This window comes from Camelus dromedarius, chromosome 14 (assembly GCF_036321535.1).
Source record: "Camelus dromedarius isolate mCamDro1 chromosome 14, mCamDro1.pat, whole genome shotgun sequence".
NCBI lineage: Eukaryota > Metazoa > Chordata > Mammalia > Artiodactyla > Camelidae > Camelus > Camelus dromedarius.
This window is the reverse complement of record NC_087449.1, coordinates 49,494,718-49,516,086: the sequence shown is the minus strand read 5'-3', so window position 1 is coordinate 49,516,086 and position 21,369 is coordinate 49,494,718. Positions and strand designations below refer to the sequence as shown.

Genomic DNA, 21,369 nt, shown 5'->3' with positions numbered 1-21,369 from the left:
AAAAATTGTGCTCTACACTGGAATTTGACACAACATTGTAAAATGATTATAACACAATTTAAAAAGTTTAAAACAAATAAACTCACATATTCAGATTTATGAATATGAAAAAGACTAACAAGACCCAATGTTGCCAAGGGTGAGGGGAAATGGACAACTGTCCTTACAGAGGACAGTTTGATACAGGAAACCAATTTTTAGGATATTAAGGAAATGATCACACAGGTGGAATAGTCTCAAGGATATTCATCAGAGCATTAAACAACAGAAGGGGGTGGAAACAAAGTCAATATTCATCAACGGGGCACCAGTCAAGTAAAATATGGTCACTTAGGTCTCAGTTTGGTTTTTCCTGTTTGTGTTATTTAGAACGGTAGCCACTAGTCACATGTAACTAATGAACACTTGAAATGTGGCTAGCTACACACCCAATTTCAAAGATACAATTATTTAAAAAGATGTTAAATATTACATTAATAATTTTTATTTTGATTTTCTGTTGAAATGATTTTTTATATATTAGGTTAAATAAAACATGATTAAAATTTTTTTTAGAAGTATATTAAAACTCTGCACACATTTGGCCTCAAGAATGACATTTAAATCACTACCACACTTTCAAATGCAATGCATGCCAACTTCCTCTCCCAACTGACTGGGGCTTTCAGAGTCTGTTTCTTTGTTAAAAATTCATGCTTAACAGGTTTGTTTTAGTGTATCAGTACCAAATTTTGTAAAACATGCCACATCATTAGGTTATTTTTTTAGACGAACTGAATCTTAAATAAAGAACATCAACAATTAACCAGATTAATCTACCTGATTACCAATGTAATCATGGCTTTGGTTTGTTTCACTGATTGTAACATAATGAAACCTAGTAATAATTTTCTAAAATATACTTAGATATAGATAACTGCATAGCTATTTATTAAAATAAAGACTGCTCAAGCATCATTGCACAAAATAGTATGAACACATTGTATGTGATCTGTTCACTGTGTTTTCCAGGATTAAAGAGAAGACAATGAGGGGAAAGTGATAAAAAAGGGAGATTATTCCAAAGATATCAATAAGCATTTCAAAGTACCTTAAATTAGAGGTTCTTAACCCCAGGTCTTTGTACCTAGGACAGGTAAAATTATCTTTTTCATGAAATTTAGCATGTCCCTCAATAATTATTATCATACACAACAAACCACAGTAAAATTAGTGATACATTTGTGATTTAATCACCAGTAGAAATATGTATTTTCATGTTACTTTATGATTGCTAGACATCTCAAAACCTTGCTTATGCTCATTATGATAGCTAGTACAACTACTTCTATTTCATGCACAAGATAAAGAAGCAAATACATATCAATAAATGTTAAATATTGTTACAGCTATTGTTATATAACTGGCTTCCTCCGTAATCCTATTCACACTGTACATTTTGAAACATTATTGTGAGAATCTAACTGCTAAGGGGTTCGCGGCACAAAAAAAAGAATCCCTGCTCTAAATACATCTTAGGTTAAGTTTATGATTAACAGTGACTAGAGAAGTAACCTAACTATCCAAGTCCCAAAGTATTTGTAAGTACAATTAGTTTGTAATGAACTAAATAAAAATTACCTTTTCTATGTTTTCAAGCTGCTATATATTATGTGTCTAAATATAAGACGATATTAAGAGTTATGAAATCAACTTACCACATGAAATGAAATGAAATGGGACACAAGAAGGAATTATTTATTTCATTAATTTCCAAATCAGATTCCCTCATAAAATCACAAAGCTACCCTACCATAAATTACAGCAAATAATTCAAAACAAAAATCCTCTGATGCTCATTTAAGAAAGCCGTGATAAAAGAGCAGAATATACAGAAAAATATGTACCACACTAGAACTTTGGTTCAATCCTTACAATCATTAATACTGTCTGTACTCAGGCATGGCTCTCAAGGCCTCTGTGACCTGGATTCAATAACCAAATGCACCTATCTCCTTTTCCCTCTCTCTGTGTATCTTCTACTCTTGTCAACCTATGACCATACCATGGGCATTTCCATCTCCATACCTCTGCTCTCTTTAATTCAGCAATATATATATATTCCACTCATCATTCAAGTTAGGTCTACGCAAACTTGGTCCTCATTGAGCCATCCCTCGGTCTGACAGCATCCCTGACCAACCAACTTAGTACTTAGTTCCTCAACAGTTCCATAACTGTTTCATGTATGACAGTCTTACGAACACTAGCTCTGTTCACTATGGACAAAACTTCAATTTCTTGGAAGGACACAAGAGTCAACAGTTAACTGATTGATATGGGTAAAAAGAATGTCTATAATTGCCACGAAACTGACACTCAGCACACACACACATAAAAAACTAAACCATGATTACTTTAAAAGTCATTACTTTTTAAATACTTTCACATGAAAAGTCATTACTTTTAAGAATGTTTTGTCACTGCCTATAAGGCAACACAGCAAAGTCAGTGAGACAACACTATCAGTGCAACCTCATAAGTCTTTTTTCAACCTCAACTACCACCTAGGGTAACTATTTATACATTATGTATTGAATACATGTTAATTTCTAATTTTAAGCCTTGTTTACTATTTCCTTCAGCTCAAGATCCACCTCTTCCATAAGTCCTTCCTTTCCCAAATAACAGAGTACACTCTCCCTTGTCTAAGGTTCCTAGGACATGGACATAAATGGTCTCATGACTTGTCTTCGAGTATCTCCTTGTACTATTTAAATGACCAATTGAGTCATAATAACTACACTGAGAGCCATGGGGTGGGGAGACACCATTTCATTCCTGAAAGATACATTTGGCTATAGGTGACAACAAAAAATGGGAACAGAAGGTTATATTCTGCATCTACAGATCTCTGATCTCCCTGAAGTTACCCACAAAATTAGGGTCAAAAGAATTGTATACGTTTTTCTAATGAGAGGACTATGGCTTTTGATCAGATGACAAGAGAGGGCTGTGACCCTAAAAAGGTTTAAACGTTGATTCAGGAGGTTAATTTCCTGGATATTATACAGGTCCAGTTATTTGTCTAAGAGGCACAATCTAGTGGGCTAGATCTAAAGGATTCACATATTAGAATACAGACAAGGCTTCAGAGTGGCCTCCAGACCTCTTAGAAGGCTAGTTTCAAGTTTTAGCTTTGGGAAGTATATTAAATACAGAAGATGTTCTAAGATGATAAAATGGGGATATGAAAAAGCTTCCCTGAAAACTTGATCCACTAAAGTAAAGCAGAGGACACAGAGGGATCAAGACCCAGGCCATACCCTCAGGGAGCTTACAATCTAGCAAGGACTATCAGACACGTAATCATAGCACAAAGTGTTATGAACATGTAAAGAACACCATATTAAGAACGTGGTGATTCCTTTTCTTAAGGGAAGCACAAAGCACTACAGAGTTCAAAGGAGACAGACATGACAACTTTTTGATTTGAAGATCAAGAAAGGTAACAGTACTGGAACTGTCTAAATTAGTAGAAATGGAAAGGAGAATAAAATGAAATAAAAAGCAAAAGGGTAAAAAATATTAGAAGGCTAAAAAATAAGAACAAACACCAATTTCCAGTATAGAAAGGATCCTTCCTTCTTAATAACTACTGGTTTCTATGCAGGAGCCTTTGGGAAATTAAGAGTCTTGAAGATACTTAGGAGTCTGGGGCCAATGGTCCCCAGGAATGCTATTACAGTACCCTGTACAAGAATGTGTATGACAATCTACTCAGAAGAGCAAGAATTATGAGCCCATGGGACAAAACAACATGATCACATCCTATGATGGTGGTGTATCAGTCTAACAACGCTCCTATATCGCAGCAACCAAGACATGCATGGAAAGCCAGAACCCAACAATAGTTTACCTTTCAAAATAATAATGTTAACTTCCCAAAACTGCTGAAATGGGATACACGGTGAAAGCACTCCAGGTTTTATAAATGTCACTGGGTGTTGCCTCTGATGTAACCATGTTTACTATTTGTAGATATGCAAAAGTACATTTCTGTTCAAGTTCTAATAATTACTCTCCTCTAAAATTGATAAAACTATTGTGAAACCAAAGATCAATAAAGCAAAAGAGAACCCCGGCTCTGATTATGAAGTAAAGAACAATTAGACAAAAGAGAATTCGATTTCTGTTCATAAGAGGCTGGAGACGAACACTTCTTCAACAGCAAGCAGTTAGACTGGGTTAGATAGGGAATGCAAACTAACAACCAAAAATGGCTGGAGTTTAAGGCTGCTAGGGAAGTTTGGACCTAAGAGACAGAGTAAAAGAAAGAATTCAGATAAAACTTCTTGATGTAACTAGGTTAGAGGATCCTAAATAGGAACAGCCTACACTTCATATACCTCAATTTAGATAATTATCACATTTACATTCTAAGCTGGACAAGTTGAAGTCTACATACACAGTAACAGAGTGTCCCTATGTTTGCTGATATGACACAAAATATTTTTAAGTCTAGTATCTCCTCAGCACTTGAAGTAATGTCTGGCTTCACTCAAAACTGCTGTTTTGAGGATTCACTGTGAAATGAATGAACAGTGAAAGAAGACTACTTCCTATAAAGAACACAAAAAAGCGCAGGAAGTCAATTCTTATGGAGAGGTGGGTATATCTACTGGGAACTACAGGGAGAACAGTGGACACTTTTAGATTACTCTCTCCGGGAAAAAGAGTTTGTTAATGAAACCTCATATATCCACCTGATATGATCACAGAGTATGCATATCACATTAATCTCTTTAAAGGGATTTGTTTCTGTAAATTTCATGTGGTTAACTTTATTATCCAGTTATCTATCAACTGAAATTCATTTAACATCAGCCATTTATGACAACAACTAGAGATAGTATGGTATAACTGATCTACAAAGACCTAAGTCAACTTCTCCCATAGACATATTAATTCTAAACTTCAAAATGAGATTTTAACCTTTCAAACCTAGTTTATATTTATGTTCCAGTTCAAAATTAAGGATTAGAAATGCATGGCCCATCAAATTACTTACAGCCACAAAGGAGAACTTGGGATACTTAACATGGTCAGAAACCCTTTCTATAATTCAAACAACTAATTTTCCTTTTTAAAAAAATTGAACAGAAGAATCAGTAAACCCCAGAGTTAGTCATACCATGCCTTCAAAACCAGAAGGCACACAAACAATTATTTTCAAGGACTTATGAATAAAATAAAACCTAAGTAATTTCACTGTAGACTTTATATTGAGTGATGTATGTTTTTCCCCAATCACATTCTAATTCTTTCAAAAGGTACCAGGTACGTTTGTTATCTGTAGTAAATCACTTAATTAAAAGATAGGACTAATAGGACATCTGGCACTGGACACCTGACAGTGGTAGGTAAGAGAGTTTATTATTTAAAAAAAAAACAAACCAGTAGCATCACAATCACATATCTTCACTGTGATTAATTTAGCATTCAAGAGGTTACACCACTTCACCCCCTCCACAGGCCCTGTGACAAGAGAGGGGCCAAAGGAAGTACGCAGAGCTGGGTGGTCTCTTGCCAGTAAACCTCAGCACAGGAATCACCTTCTTGATGGAAAGATGCAGGGGCTTTGTAAACCACACCACTGTTAGGTTAATAAGGAACTGCTATCAAAGACCTAAAATAATGCCACCCTCCTCCCATGCCCCCATTCTCAGTTACTTGAATAATGTGCTGGCTGGAGGGAGAGTAGAGAGTGACAGAGACACACACAGTACCTGTTGTTGAGAATTGTAGTCAAAAAGTCCCACAGTTGCTGCTGCTGAGTCCACAGGTACCTGCGTGCCTGAATAATCAAACTGAAGAGGCTCCATGCCCACATGTTCCATGGGGTCCAAGGGGACACTCTGGGACTCCATGTTGGAGAAATCCTCCACAGGCTTGGCACCATTGGTGCTGGTCAGCTGGGCTAAGCCCTCAGAACCATTCTGGTTTGGACCCAGAAGATCCACTTCATTAGCAGAGTTCTGGCAATTACCAGGGGTACGGCTAAACAGAGAAAGTAAAGGGCATTAAACCTTATTTTGAGCGGGGAGGGACACTACAGCAACCTAAGTTTAAGGACATCCTTGACACAGCTTATTACTGATAGTACTTAATACCAGTTCTACAAAATGACCAGAAAATGGTGCTTACACGTTATACCCTATAACATGACTCTTCTATTGACTGCCTTCCCATCAGAACCCACCTCTTAAGTTTACAATAACTGCTATTAATTTACGATCCCTTTAACCAAGGGGCCCAGATTTGAGGAACACTGGATGAACTGGAAAAAGTCACTGCCTGTGGCATCCATGAAAAGAGAGATCCCAAAATGCAGGTAGTAAAACATGCCCACCAAAAGCAGCACCTACTCTTTAAACAGTCAATGGACAAAGTAGTTTCTAAGGGGAAATTTCACATCTGAGAATGACTCTATTTCAAAGAAAAAAAATTTTTTATACAGATGAAAAACAAATTATATTTGGGTACCACTGGCCAATGCTAAAACTGTCTCCCCTTTTTCCCTTCTAAGAAACCAGAGCAGATTATTACAAAATAAATTCATCATCTAGGATAAGCCTCTGCTAAGGAAACAACTCTAAGAATTAAAAGTAATGTGAGGGTATAATTTATCATACAAACCAGGACATTCCTAAGAACAAAAGGGGGCACTATTAATAAATACCCAGGACACAGGTATAAACAAGTACTCTCCTGGGTAATCCAGCACACACGCTTTACAGGACTACATAATTCCAATTCAGACTAACAAAGACTAATATTATATTGTAGTCAGGGGAGTGGAGCAGTTACCTTCTAAGCCTAAAAGAAATCCTATACCTGGTACAAATTAAAGCTCTTACACACACACACACACACACCCCACACACACACACACACACCACACACACCACCCACCCACACACCCACACACCCACACACACCCTACCACTACCACCTGTCCCGAAGTCAAATACCACAAACAATGCCACAAGCTGCTTGAGATTCAGGATGGAGAGGCTACCCAAACTCATCTGAAAGAGCTTATTTAAGTGTTTATTATATACCCTGTGTCTCAAATTTCTTCCAAAGACTGTAATTCTTTATACTCACAAGACACAAAACTTAAATTAGGAAGACTGAACAACTGGACATTGTTCTACAAACAATGGCCCAAAATACATTAATTTTGGCTTTGTAGATTATTAGGATAAGATATGTGTGTTGACACACACATAACAGCTTTAGACTAACATTAAATTATTCAAAATTAAATTCTCTAACTATACACACTAAGGATTTTTAAATTTTTAAAATTATATATCATTACTAAAGGTTACTTACATAAATGAAGAATACTTGCCAAATGTGGAAGACAAATAGACACAGTATCATTTTAATACTGTGCATATTAAGTTACAGGGTAAAACCTGCAAATCAATCATGACCAGAGATGGAATGAGAGGCTTTTATGGAAAGGATACGATTAAGAACAAGTCACTTGAGCTACATCTCTGGTTCTTGAAAATGAAGAAAATGATACTTGACCCATCTACCTCAAAGGGAGTTTGAGTCTCAAGTGAAATAATGCATAAGTTCTCAGCTCTTTTTCCCTCTAACATGCCAGAGCCATATGACACACTTCCATCAGTAATCATGATTTCTCCCACGATAGAGATTTGGGAGAAACTTGGGAGAAGTTCCGAGGCATCCATCCCAGATGATTTTGAAATTTGAGAATCATCGAAATGATCTTTATGTAATCATTCTGCAAACTGTAGGGCTCTACATAAATGCAAAGTCTACCATTTTGGAAAACACCAGGCACTGACAGATCTTAGAAAATTCTACCTTACCAGTTAGTTAATTTAAATCTTTATGGTATGGCCTACACTAGACCCAATTTTTAAAAACCACACATAGGGAGAGAAAAAGAAAGCTAAAATCAAAATAAAACTAAATCAAAACAAAAACCCACAGCCCCCATTCAAAAATCAGAAGTGTAAAACATACAAACCTAAAATCTTTGACGTCTGCGTCAATCCCATTCTGCACTGGTAAACCATTGGTCTTGTCCATCACATCACCCTCCTCCTTCAAATCTCCTAGCTTATCTCCATCAAACGTACCCTTGTTCTTCTTTTCACCTTTGTCGTTTTCATCACTGTCTGCATCCCTTGGGCCCTGTTTAAAAAATAGCTTCAGCTTCACTAATCATCATCAACTAATAATAGTGGGTAACCACTGTGGACGCGAGACTACACTAAATGCTAATTAGAAAAGGATAGTGCCCATGCCCTTTCAAAACATTACAATCTAATTAACAGACAACACAGAGGCAGGAACACTGCAGAAAGTTTTGCCAAATGGGGGAGACAGACATACATTTACGTTACAGAGTTTAGGACAGTTTTATTATACCCCGTGTTCCGCCACCCCATTTTTTTCCTTCCTACACAAAGCCCAACCACAACTTTTAACCTCTAGGTTCCACTTCTCTACCCTCAAATCTAACTCTATATAACAGCATGATGCCTAGTAAGCCCCAGGTATGGCAGCTAGCAGTACAGTTGGAAAGTGTTAAGCCTACAAAATAAATTTCCTACTTCACCATTACCTATGTAAACTCCTCCCTTACTTCTGAATATTGAGATAAGTGTGGTCTAACATCATTCCAATTAAATTCATTACTCTATACTTTATTTTGGAATATATGTCCTGCCAATGTGCACCACCACCACCCCAGTGCTACCCAATGTCTCACAGCTTACTGCATCAGTAATTCCCCGATCATCCTTAACTTGAATTGTTTTAAACCTTCAAAACATGTTAAATTTAACTGTGAACTTCCTTCACAAAGCGCACTCTAAGAAGTGTTTACCAGTTGTCTTCCACTGCCTGTCAGACATACCAGGGGGACTACATGGGAGCATGTTAAGTCAAATCATTGATGCAACAGAATTTATCTCTGAAGTGCTTCAAACTACAAAGATTGAAAGACCGGATCTAAAAGAATTGATGTAGTGCCAAGCACACTGATGTTTTCTAAGAAAGTTAAGTCTGTCTCCTCTTACCAACAGCCAAAGTTAAGATCTGAACACTTAAAGCAAACGTATCTTCATTTCCAAAAGAAAAGAAGGCTTAGTACAGTGACTTGACATGGTACAGAGGGCTTTGCAAAACTTTACCAAAGGGTTAAGTAAAACCAGAGAGAGGTAAACTTTCATGTCCCCACCAGTGACTTCTGGTTTAAGGAAGAAAACAAATACACCTGGACCAAAAGAAAGTTCCTGGGGAAAGGAATAATCCAATCAGAAGATGGTGAGAGCTGCTACACAGCACTTTTAGTCACCACAACCAAATTTCATTAAAGGGAAATCACTAATGGAAACTAGAGCAGACACTCAGTTGTGAATGGGTAGGACTGTAAATGCAAAATAAACAAGATGCTCTCAAAGTAGTTCTTAGCCATCTCTAGTCCAGAAAGACTAGACTCGGGGACCCTGACTCTCAGATCTTTCAACTACCAGTTCAGAGCCCATTTTACTTTCAACATCATTCTCTGTTCAAATGAGACACAGAAAAAGAAAGATTTCACAACTAACATGAATAAAGGAGTACACATAAGAAGGAACTTAGGATATACAATGTAGTTTCATGTGGCAGAAAGTTGGTAAACTACAGTTTTGGCAGTAAATGAGATAAAATTTTACATCTTCAAAATATAAGATTGTTATTGGCTCAAAAAGAGTGAATGACAGCCAATCAAGCATGACACTGAGATCCCAAACCAGATATGGGACTATGACAGGATTCTAAAGACAGAAAGAGCTTTCAAAATGTCCAGAGATAATAGCTCCCTTCTCTTGCAAATGTAAAACTGACAGAAGCTATTATTCATTTTCATATCTCCAGCAGCAAATTCAGTGCTGGAGAGAAGTTAAAAAAATATGACAAAGAAAATTGAAATGACAAAAAACCCTGCAAAACTAAACTGCTAAAATAAGAAGGGTCCTCCCATTATCTTTGTCATCAGGTAAGAATCCAGGAGGTGGTGATAAACAACTCTATCTGAATTAGACACCACTAATGTCATTGAGTATCAGAAGAAGCATCCTAACACACTAAAGTAATCTTCCACAAATCTACAAATCAAGTCACTGGCTCAGGAGGGATGGTTCACCACTAATTTCTCACAAGGAATTCAAAAAGTCTACAAGTTAAAATGGAAAGGAATTATAATAAAGGCAGTTGGGAAGTTTCATCAACAAGGAAGAAATCAGAGTACAGAAGAGACTCACTCATCAAATCAACACTCTTCACTGTGTTTCCTCAGTGACACTTTAAGAAGGCCTGCTGAGAAGCTGTTAGTCCTTCTGTAAGCCAACTGTTCTCGCCTGAAAACTTAGTCACTAATACTTACATTCTCAATTATACTGTCAAGGGCTAGATTTTCAAAGATATCCCTGAGAAAGACTATTTTTTTACCAATACTGCACAGCCCATTTATGTAAAATACAGCTACCTGGTTTTCTACTCTGAATAGGCTAATCATGCTTCAGCAGAATAGCAGGTTCCTTCTACATGAAGATGAGAGACCCAAGGAAGGCTTCCATACTTGATCTGAATGGGTTACATGGGGTGTTTTCATTTCGCAGAAATTCATGAAGATGAACATTTCTGACTTCTACACTTTTCTGTATATGGGTATATTAAAAGTTTTAACAAGTTCAGTAAATCAACAACAGCCCTAAATTAAAATAGTTTAAGTCTGATTTGTAAATGACACCAAGAGCACAAGTGGGAAGCTATTCTATTAAAGGCTGTTATTAAAAGAATATAGAATATAAGGTTCAGGATCATAAAAATGGTCTCTTAGAAATTTGAAGACCCTAGAGAGAGAATGCGGGTAATGTGAAGACCCCAGAGAGAGAATAGGGCTGGTATGTTTCATGGGATTTTAAAAGTTGTTTTAATATTTAAGACAAGGCATTCGTAGCTATGTGGTCTTTAGGAAAATACTAGCCCCAACTGCACAGAAGCTACAGTCTATCTCAAATGCTAACACTTACTGGTATTTGGACAGGTTATTAAACCTCCTTAGTTTTCTTGTCTATAAAACAGGGATCCTTTGTTTAAAACAAAATAGTTATAAACATCAATGAAATGATGCAAATGCAAAAGTTTTGTAAAGTATAGATCGTTTTATATAAATGTAATATGATACTTGTAAAACTACACCCTGAGATGGCATTTCTTATGTAACATTATCTATGATACCAAGATTTAAAATCTCCAATGTTTCCACTAAGTGGTTTAACTCAAATAAAAGTGTACAGCCAATCTGACCCTCCACAGATACTGCCATTTTCACAAGGCAGTGACTCTAAGGTTTATGTTGAGCATCACAACCTTTTTTTTTTTTAATTTACAAGTGTCTGTAGAGGTTCCCACAAATATTTTTAAAAGCTTCTCCTACAACTAGCACTCACAACTGAGAACCACTATAATTAAGTCCAAATAAGCATCATAAAGGTAGGGGTTATGTTTTGCTTTTTTGTCACTATTACCTTGGACATAATAATATTTTTAAAAGTCTACTGGCTAAATGGAAGGAAAAACTAGGAAAGATTAATAGCATCCTTTTGTTGAGGACTTCCTTTAAATGAATATCAACCCGAATCTGTAAGCCAAATACAGGCCCCAGTGAGTGCTCAAAATACAAGTGGCCAAACGCAATGAAAACTCCCAAGTGGAGCCAAGAAGAGTTCTTGAAAAATCAGATCCCAGATCTACACAGAGGCAGAGGAGTGCATTCTGTTGCTAGATATCAACGAACAGAGGGAAGAGCAGACAGAAAGAATAACCATGTACTATGGAGATCAGTCCATCCATTCATAGCTCAGCTTTCTTAAAAGCCTCGCATAACAAGAGGAATCTTTCAGGGAAGATCTATTAATTCTGAATGAAGTCGGAGAAATGAGAATTTAATTTCTACTGCTATTGTAAAGATCTTACCACATAGCTCCGTATGACAGGAGTCACATTCAATGAGATTAGTAATTTTCCTCTCTTTTTTCTAAAAAGGAATATTTTGTGTATTTGCTTGACACAGAGTCCAGAAACCATAACAACTAAAATATTGGTCTCTCCTGGGTACACTTCTCAGTTTTTTATAAAATGTCAAAAAAAAACAAAACAAAACAAAAAAAACCTCAGAATGTCAATTTTCTTTTAAGTTCATCAGTATATAGTTCCAATAGTAATATAAAATTTCAAATATTAAAAAAATGAGTAAAAGTTTCAAATTACTAGTCATGTGAATTACTTTTAAATTTACATATTAAATGATTCTGTCGTGAGAAACTAACAAATAAGCCAGTATAGCATATGCTATAGTAGAAAGCAATATAGTTAAGAACTGAAATTAGAACAAAGTTTGAATCCAGGCCCCACCACTTCCCTTTTAAGCTCATTTTTCTCATCCATAAATTCATAAGGACAATATTTACTTCGGAAGGTTGTTTCAGATATTAAATAAGGCGATTCACGAACATGCACTTCCTTTAAAAAAAAAAAAAACTCTTAAGAGTATTTCATCCAATTTTCACATTTTTCCCACTGCCTTTCTCAGACACACCCACCCTCACCCTCAATCCCCTAAAGCTTCAAAATTGCTAAACATCTTACATTTTTCCTCCTGAAAAGACTACAGCTCTAATCATTAAACCCTTTGTCCCATTGATTTTTCTGAAATATGTGTACAGAATCAAGTCACTACTAATTACTATGTTTCATCAAATCTGAGACACCATTAATTTATGACATACCATCATTTTATGTGCTGCTAAAAAGGAAACAGTGACAACTGAATTATAACATTGCATCCCAATTTCAAAATGAACCAAAGTGAGGAGGTGTGCACTTCAGAAACAGTGGGACGTGGATTATACCAGGCACTGTGTATATGATCACCCAATTTCTGCTATACAGAAAAGAAAGGTAAAAAGCATGTTCCCCTCACTGGGGTAACCACCAGATCCAGGAGGAAGAAAAGAGTTGAAACCAAAAAAGATTTTCTAAAAGTTATGTTTTTTTAATTTTTATTTAGTCAGTGTCTAATAGCTTGACACTGCAAAGAGCACAGACTTCTCGTCCATGGGAAGCTCAAATCTGAAGGGACTCCACCCTGAGATAAAAGTTTCTGAGTTTGATCCATAGCATCCTGGTAACTTAATCTTTCAAGAAATTTATATAGCAGTATTTATCAAACTTTAACGTGTATACAAATTAACTAAGGGTTTTGTCAAAATGCAGATTCTGCTTCAGTAAGTCTAGTGTAGAATCGGAGATTCTGCATTTCTATTAAGCCCCCAGGTGCTGATAATGATATGGACCTATGGACTTTGTGGAGCAAGATTTTATAAGATTTACAAAGCATTTTCATATATATATTACATGGCCATGTGAATTAGACTTTATGAGTTTTTAATTATCCCCCCTTTGCAAATGAGGACATTGAAGTCCAGCTGAGACTCAAACCCGTGTTACACTGCACAAAGGTTTTAAACAAGATCAATTCAAGTGGCACTGGCTACCTAAAATAAACAGAATGGAAACTAGAAAAGTAAGTCATCAAGTTTTGTGACCCAAGTAAACTGCTAGGAGTGTGCATGCATCCTCCAGGTCAGAAAGTAGCCAGTCTCTAAGATAAACAGAAAGGCCTTCCTCAGATATTTTTTCTAAAAATCTTTCTTCTGCAAATTTAGAGTGGTCTTCACCCTAACTGAAAATGGTCTTCTCATTTCCCCAGGCACCATAAACCAGAAAAGTAGAAATTACGATCCACTTTTATGACTGGCTTCAACCTACGTGAAGATCAGCGGTATTCCAAAAGACCAACAGCAAGGTCCTTAGGTGGGTAACTTCACCCAGTGCCCTCAAAATACAGCAGTTACATGTGACTTGGTAACTACTCTGAACTATGCTTTGTTTTGTTTTAAGGGTTTTTTTTTTTCAGGGGTGTGGGGGTGATGTGGGGATGGGGACCTGTCTTATTTCAGGAATAAATAAAATAAAGGATACAAAAAGAAAATAAATTAAATTGAAAGACTTGACTCTGATTTAACTGGTATTCTGAGTTTTTCTATTATTCTGAAAACTGCTACTTGTGAAGTTTCTGATTCATACGTGGAATACTACCAAATATTTACAGTGAGTGCTGAGAAGAAAACACTGCTGTTAGATTCTTATCATCAGCCTGCAAGTACTCATCGCAGAAGTCAAAATGACTGTGTCCATTTGTACAATTAAAATGAACCTAAGAGAGGCTTGGGAAAGCTAGACAAAGAGTTAAACACCTTCACTCAAGCTGTAACCATGAAACAATCTTACTGAAAATGAAAACACCACAGTAGAGTAGATTACTTTAGTTCTAAACCAACTTTAACTGAAAAGTTAATCAGAGTATGTGTGATCTGTTGCCAGTATCTGAAAACGGCCCATTGGTACTTAGAAGTCTACATTTATTATGCCATCAGACGATGTTTTCAGCTCTCAGGGTATTAAGATGAGGTTTCTCCCTGGCTTACTGGAGGTAAAATTGGTACAGCCACCCAAAAAATAAATACATCTGAGTGCTCTGATCCATAAACCACCAATTACCATGCTTTAGAATAATTATCTCGAAGAAGCAGATATTCTTGGCCTTCTTAGCCTCTGACCTCAGAACTCTAAATGACAAACCAGATTTTAAAGGGGGGAGGGGAGCGCAGCTCAGCTCTTCCAGGAAGATGTATGCATACCCTAACAATCAAAAAGTGATTCACGTTTCCATGACAAGAGCTTTGGCCAAATGTCATCCTAACCAACAGAGCAAAGTCTGGTGAAGTACAGGATCATCAGGCTATAACCAAAATGCTGATAAAGTAGTTCACTGGTTCTCAGTTCTCCACCCACCAAAAGACTGGATATGCCAATGTGGTGGTTTGATATCACTGATCAGTCCTCCTGTATCACCATTTAGGTGCAACTCAAAGTCAAAGTATGAGAGAATATTTCATTATCCACAACCTTCCTTCTGAAAAGAAGTTGGAACAAAGATCTGGAAATTTTTCATTTATCCTTATGCAAACCTCAGAAGCTCAGTAATTCAATTGCTTTTTAGAAAGTTCAAATTTCTGACCTCTATTCTGAGATCTTAACTTCCTCTGGTGACAATAAAGGAGCTAAAAGTCACCCCAAGACAAGCAAGAAAGTAAGCCACATTTTACAACTCTAAATACAAGGTACTGAATACAAAGACACAGCTTTAGATTAACTAATGAAATATTTGTTTCAAAAGGTAAAAACAGGAGAAAATAATACATCAGCCCCAGCATTTTATCTCTCTCCTAATTCCAATTATGCTTCTGCCTCCTACAAACTTCACAGTAACTCTGGCACATGTCTCATGGCTAACACCCAAGACTTCGAAACGTGTTACACACAACAGAGAATTCATGGCAAGAGTCATATAGGTTCCAGTTCAACACAATAACAACTTACCTATGCACAACACTAACTTATCCCCTATAGGCAGAGAAAGTTAGAAGGCAGCACTTCCTCTGAGAAATCTGCACTCATGAGATGGAGAAAGAGTGAGGTAAGAAAAAGGTGAGCTGGGGATAAGCTGAAAGAAGTAACACCATTCTTCCCAAGGGATAACCAGCAAAAGATCATTTTGTGTGATCCCATTCCTCACCTCCAAAAGGTAGATCTTATTCTTCCCAAGTACTCTCTTGGGAAGGTTCAAATACAAGAAGTCTTTTCCAATCTGATCCGTAAGCCACTAAACCTGACCTATGTCTCTGCAGGGTCAAAAGACCCAGAAGTAATCAGGCCAGCTTTGGAACAGCTAGAATGCAAGACTCAAGACAAAAGCCCAATTTAGTCCCTTGATCTTTCTAAGGGTTATCATAAAAATGAAAGATCCTCTTCTGGCTAAATTCCTCATACCAAACTTCTAGGTGCGGAGCTGGGAGAAGTCCAAACCAGTCTCTTAAATAAGTTCATTTCACTTTTTTTTTTTTTTTGGTGAAATTAAAAGCTCCGGCCACATGTCAAGTGTCAATGTTTATTGAAGCATCATCTTTGAATGCCGAGAATAAAGCTAACTCCATGAGGATTCTGGTTACCTAGATGCCACCTGTTCTCTTCCTCCCAAGTCAACAATCATTCATTTAACATCCACTAACATATTAAAGAATTGAACACTTAAGGAAGCTGCACCAAAAATGTACTACTGTTACTCTAAAGAAGTTTCAAGTGGAATTGGGAAAATAGGATCAAGCCTCTAGCAAGATGTCTGTCAATAAAAATACTGACAACAAATGTTGTAAGATAGTTATGGAGGTAAAATTATCAATATGATTTCGGGGAGAGAAGGCCTGTTTAATGATTGCCAAAGGATAGTATTAACCCAGAAAGACTTCAGGGATAAAGGGCTTTGAAAAGGTACAAAACAAGCTGAGTCGGGAGGAAAGGAAGGAAGGTAGATTCAGGGTGACTTTCATGGCCTTTCTAGTTGTGGCCTGAAATATAAAACCAGTCACAGAATACAAAATGAGGAAGACTCAAACAGAAATGCATCTTAAGACTTTTAGATCTTAAAGTCAATGGTATAAGAAAGAACTAGTTTTGAGAAAGACTGCTTAAGACTTAAAAAAGCAAGAGGCTGCAGTCAGAGAAGCCACTTTGACTACAATTTAGCATCAGAGAAGTCAACGGTGACAAATCTCAAAAAAACTGCAGATAGAGAATTGACAGAACTTCTAATTTCCTGACAGGCTGAGTGTGAGAAGCAAAGCTATTCAAAGAGGGCCACAGATCATTTCATAATTAAAGCCCACCTAGCAAAAACAAGAATGACCCCACATATCTGATCCATTTTAAGGATCGTCAGGTATTGGCAAATCATTACTCACAGATCTATTCTCTACTGACACCTCACCTTCAGTTCTGTGTTAATTCCCTCTCTTTTAATTTTTGTTTGTTTGTTTTAAACTAAAAATCGTTTTCTGGTAGACCAATGAACTGATACCTAGATTTCAGTTCTTACCTCACATTACTATCAATGAGTCCCCAAAAAACATTATTTCTCTATTTTTAAAAAAAAGTTTAGTTTACATCTCCTGCTATGCTTTGCCTGAGATCCAACTGCAATAAAAGTGTTTTTTAAAACCCTGCAATTAGTGCTGTGAATATCTAAGGAAACTAAACAGGCACGTTTTGTTTTGGGGGGGAGGAGGGTAGGGAAAGAGAGAGAGAGATAGGAACAAGTTCCTCAAGCCAACTTACAAATCCTCCTTTTCTTAGACAGGAATCGCCCGGGGATGAGCTCAATACATACTCCACCATGCTAACGCCTAGTCCCCCACTCTCCGACCGTGGGGACAGTACAGAATTGACCTCACTGTTCACATGGAAACTCTGACCAGGTCTTCTCTGCACCATGATTGGCTGGGAAACTGAATGATCTACAAAAAAGATACACAAGCATGATACAGTGCAGCCAGAGGCTCAAACAAATTACGAGTGATGTCTCATGGATAAACCAATGACTGGGAATAAAGAAACCTGCCGTAGTCAGTTGAGCGAAAACCTCCTGTTGTGTGTTTTCCCTAAATCTAATATTCTGCATAAGCTAAGGAAACGGAACACATCCCTCATATATGCAGGATAGCAGAGCAATACAGCAGTTCACATAATTGGCTTATCTAGCTAAGTGCATAAATTAATGCTTACCCTTTTCAAGTAGCAGAATTTTTTAACACATTTTATGGGTAATATTACTAAAACAAAATGTGAATTTTTTTACTGCCCTTTTTAAAAACAACAACATAATTTGATCTATTCATATGACTCACTGTCATCTGGGGTTCCATTCTTATATTGTGCTGTAACACAGCATATCAGCTTTTGGGGTTTCTATCTCCTCCCTTCCTATCATCTGTCATTTCTTTCTGCTGTGAGAGTGTCTGCCTCTACAAGTTCTCCCATCCCTCTTCAGGGGTAGTCAGTCAGTAGAGCATCCACACCCAGTGACGATTTGGCCCCAACCACATTTATAGATAGATCACCCCATACACAGTACACAGGGGCAGGGGGAGAAGAAAGAAACATGAACTTCAAATGGCAGGCAGGGATTTTCTAATTCCAAGTATGCTGACAGCAGTACAGAACAAGAAGTTATAGCTGAAATTATGGTCATTTCAAATAAGACCAATCTCCTGTGGCTAGCACTTCAATAAAATATTGAAGATTTGATTTTGTATTAATTATGTTTTAATAAATTACATCATATAAGCTCCTTCATGAATTATACTACAGGATAGTTCATTGCTTGACATGCTTATGTCGCTGATGTAAAATTCATGACTTGCCAATTGCTGAGGAAAGGAGCTCTAAGACAGGCATAAATCACAGTACAGATGCTAGATCTAGATTACCTGATGTTCCCCAGGCACTGTCTCGCCATTGATCACCCAGGAATATTCCTTTTGGTCCATCTTTGCTGGATTCATCTGTTTCCCAAAACTTTTTACCTGGCAAGAGCTGCTGCAAATTAAAAATAATAGATGCTTTTAAAGAATTCACAAAGGATGAAAGTACAGCAGTCAACACTTTCTTTTAGACAAGGGTACTGAAGATGCTCAACGTGCCCTGAAGGTCTTTAATCAGTGTTCTGACTACAGAGATTGTGGTCAGAGTACTACTATATATTTGGTAAAAGTCACTAAGAGGCCTTTGGGGGGGGGGGGAGGTTGCCACAGATCAATCCATCACAATAGAGGCTCAGCTTAAATATCTAAAATTATTCACTTAATCTATGCCAAGATTTTTAAAGGGAGCTAGGGGGACTCATATTAGACCTGTTAGCTAACTGCTCACTAAGAAGATTCTTACTGAAAAAGAAAGTACCTACAACTACTAAAACACTTTTTCTGCCTATCTGTATATTAACTGACCATGCAAAGTTACTCAGGCTGGGATATGAACTCAGATCCCAGCTATGGAATGCTAGAGGCAAAATTCACCTCCATCATACACAGAGATTCTGTTTAACCAAAACACTTTCATCACCACAAAGAAAAAGCAAAAACAAACCAATAAAAAACAACAACAAAAAAAAAAAACCATACACCACAACTTCCCAACCACAACATTAACCTAGTCCAAAATTTTGGAAAGACAGAACACGTATTCCCTCATTAATGGAAGGGAAATAAAAATCTCCTAAGCACAATCAATTTTAAGAATACTTAATAACACCACTACAGAGACTGCGCAAAACATTCCATACTTCATAGAAATGTAGGCATCACTGGCCCTAGACCAGTACAAGAACTTTAAATGAGCTTCAACCAAATGAATGCAAAGTACCCTTCAAGCAAACAGAACAGTTTTGCCCAAGATCAAAGTATTAGTGACCAGGGTTGCAAAGTAAAATTCCACTAGCATCCCATTATTCTTCATTCTGGTCATTATCACCCAGCTTTACTCACTAAAATGTCCCTCATTTCTTCTAATTATGTTTTCATTTCAGTTGCTACTAGTCAGACAAGAAAGTCAGAAATTTGAGACAGTACTTAACTACTGTTTTTGAGCATAAAAGAACACACCTGGCTCGCTGAACTTCTCAGAGGAACAGAATGAAAAACCAGAAAGTACAAACATTTTGCTCTCCTACGTGACAATCAAGGTTTACCTTTCCTATTTATATAACCCAGAACCCAATGACAATAGAGAAGTATCTCAACTTTGCCCTCACATTAAAATGAAATCAGCTTTCCAAACCTAAATCCTGGGTTTCTCAGAATCAATGTACTCCAGCTCTATAAAACCATCTGGCAGATATGGGTTATCACCTGGACCAATGCAGTTTCCCACACACTTTTCTCTTCAGGCCCTAATTTGTCATTTTCTAGTCCAAGAAGATCATGACAAAAGGCACATTTTGGTCTGACATTTAATTGCAGATGCATTGGTTTACTTGAAGATGAGCAGTTATCAACAGTCAATTCCTGGTAGGCCTCTAGGGCTCACTCTCGGAGAGAAACAATGACACAGCTGGTCTGTTAACTTGAGGGTATGAGTGGAATGGAAGGGAGGAAGAGCCCAGACCACAGCTAAGCAGTGGAGTCAGGAGGCCCTGGACTAGACAACTGTGATGTGTCCTAGGACAAAATGCAGGACTGCCCTCAGCCTCATTCTCTTTGTACTGATGAAGGAAATATTTTTCAGGTTGCTGTGAAGATTAGAGATATTGTTTATGAGTGCCGAACACAATGCCCACCACATAGGAGGTTCTCAATAAATGTTTTCAGTGGCATCATGCCAAGGCAAAATTAGCTGTATACCACAGAAGGAATACTGAAAATTAATGTGAACTACTCAAGCACAACTCAAGAATTCTTGTTTTTTAAACTTCTTTTTCTCCTCTTAATCTCAAAAACGCTCTATCATGTAAGACTACAAATAAAGTTTCTTTCCCTAAGAAAGGGTATCCTTTACAACTAACATTCTGGTTTTTCTCCTGTATTTTGCAGGGAGTGTGAGCAAACAGGAGTGCACATCAACTTCTCCCTTGGGTACCAGAAGAAAGAATGTCAACACAAGGGACACCTTTCTTGCTGGTTAACTTTAGTCTCCATATTTTGAAAAGAGCAAAAGTGATCAAATACCTTCATTACAGTGCTCGTCCCTCTCCACAGAAATTTGGAAATCTTTATTCAAAACTCATACTTCTGTAAGTATCAGCCTCCATGTGCAAATATAGTCTGTCCATAATTTGTCAAACTGCTTCCTAAAAGCAGCAGCCCTTGAACACAAGGCTTCAAAAATGACTTCTGAGATCCTGTCATCTTTCACTATAGGTTGCCAGGTTGTCATAACATGCAAAGACAGCAAAAGCACGTAAACATAAGCAAGGCTGTTTCCAGGCCAAATTCTCTCAAAAGGAAACAATGTAACAAACATGTAGAAAAGCACTAAAAAATGGAGACTGTACTTCAAAATAGTAATAGATGCAACAAGTCTCAAAGGAATAGTCATCCTTCAGTATCCATGGAGGATTGGTTCCAGGAGCCTCCCTGATACAAAATCCTTGGATGCTCAAGTTCCTTATATAAAATGACACAGTACAGTGAATACAGTACACACTAAAAAATTCAAGACCTTAGTCAGATACCAAGAGGCAACTGTCTCCCACTGTTAACAATATGTATAAATATAAATCCTAAAGAGATGCTAGGGGCAGCCCCCAAAATACTAAAACTCCATATGCTTTGGCAA

The 21,369-nt window shown here is 37.2% G+C and overlaps 1 protein-coding gene across 20 annotated transcripts in view; it reads right to left on the bottom strand.

Annotated features, from left to right (window-relative positions):
- The window catches only part of PUM1 (pumilio RNA binding family member 1), a 117,345-nt gene that overhangs the window by 51,385 nt on the left and 44,591 nt on the right, over positions 1-21,369 (bottom strand). For 8 of the 20 annotated variants that reach the window (XM_031464553.2, XM_064493831.1, XM_064493832.1 and 5 more), the window contains 4 exons: positions 18,525-18,633; positions 17,374-17,552; positions 8,054-8,220; positions 5,769-6,039 (listed from right to left, as the gene is read on the bottom strand). In XM_031464553.2, coding sequence (XP_031320413.1) covers positions 5,769-6,039; positions 8,054-8,220; positions 17,374-17,552; positions 18,525-18,633 — 726 coding nt within the window. The remainder of the gene's footprint in view (positions 1-5,768; positions 6,040-8,053; positions 8,221-17,373; positions 17,553-18,524; positions 18,634-21,369) is intronic. The other 12 variants (XM_064493834.1, XM_031464558.2, XM_031464562.2 and 9 more) reach the window with 5 other exon arrangements.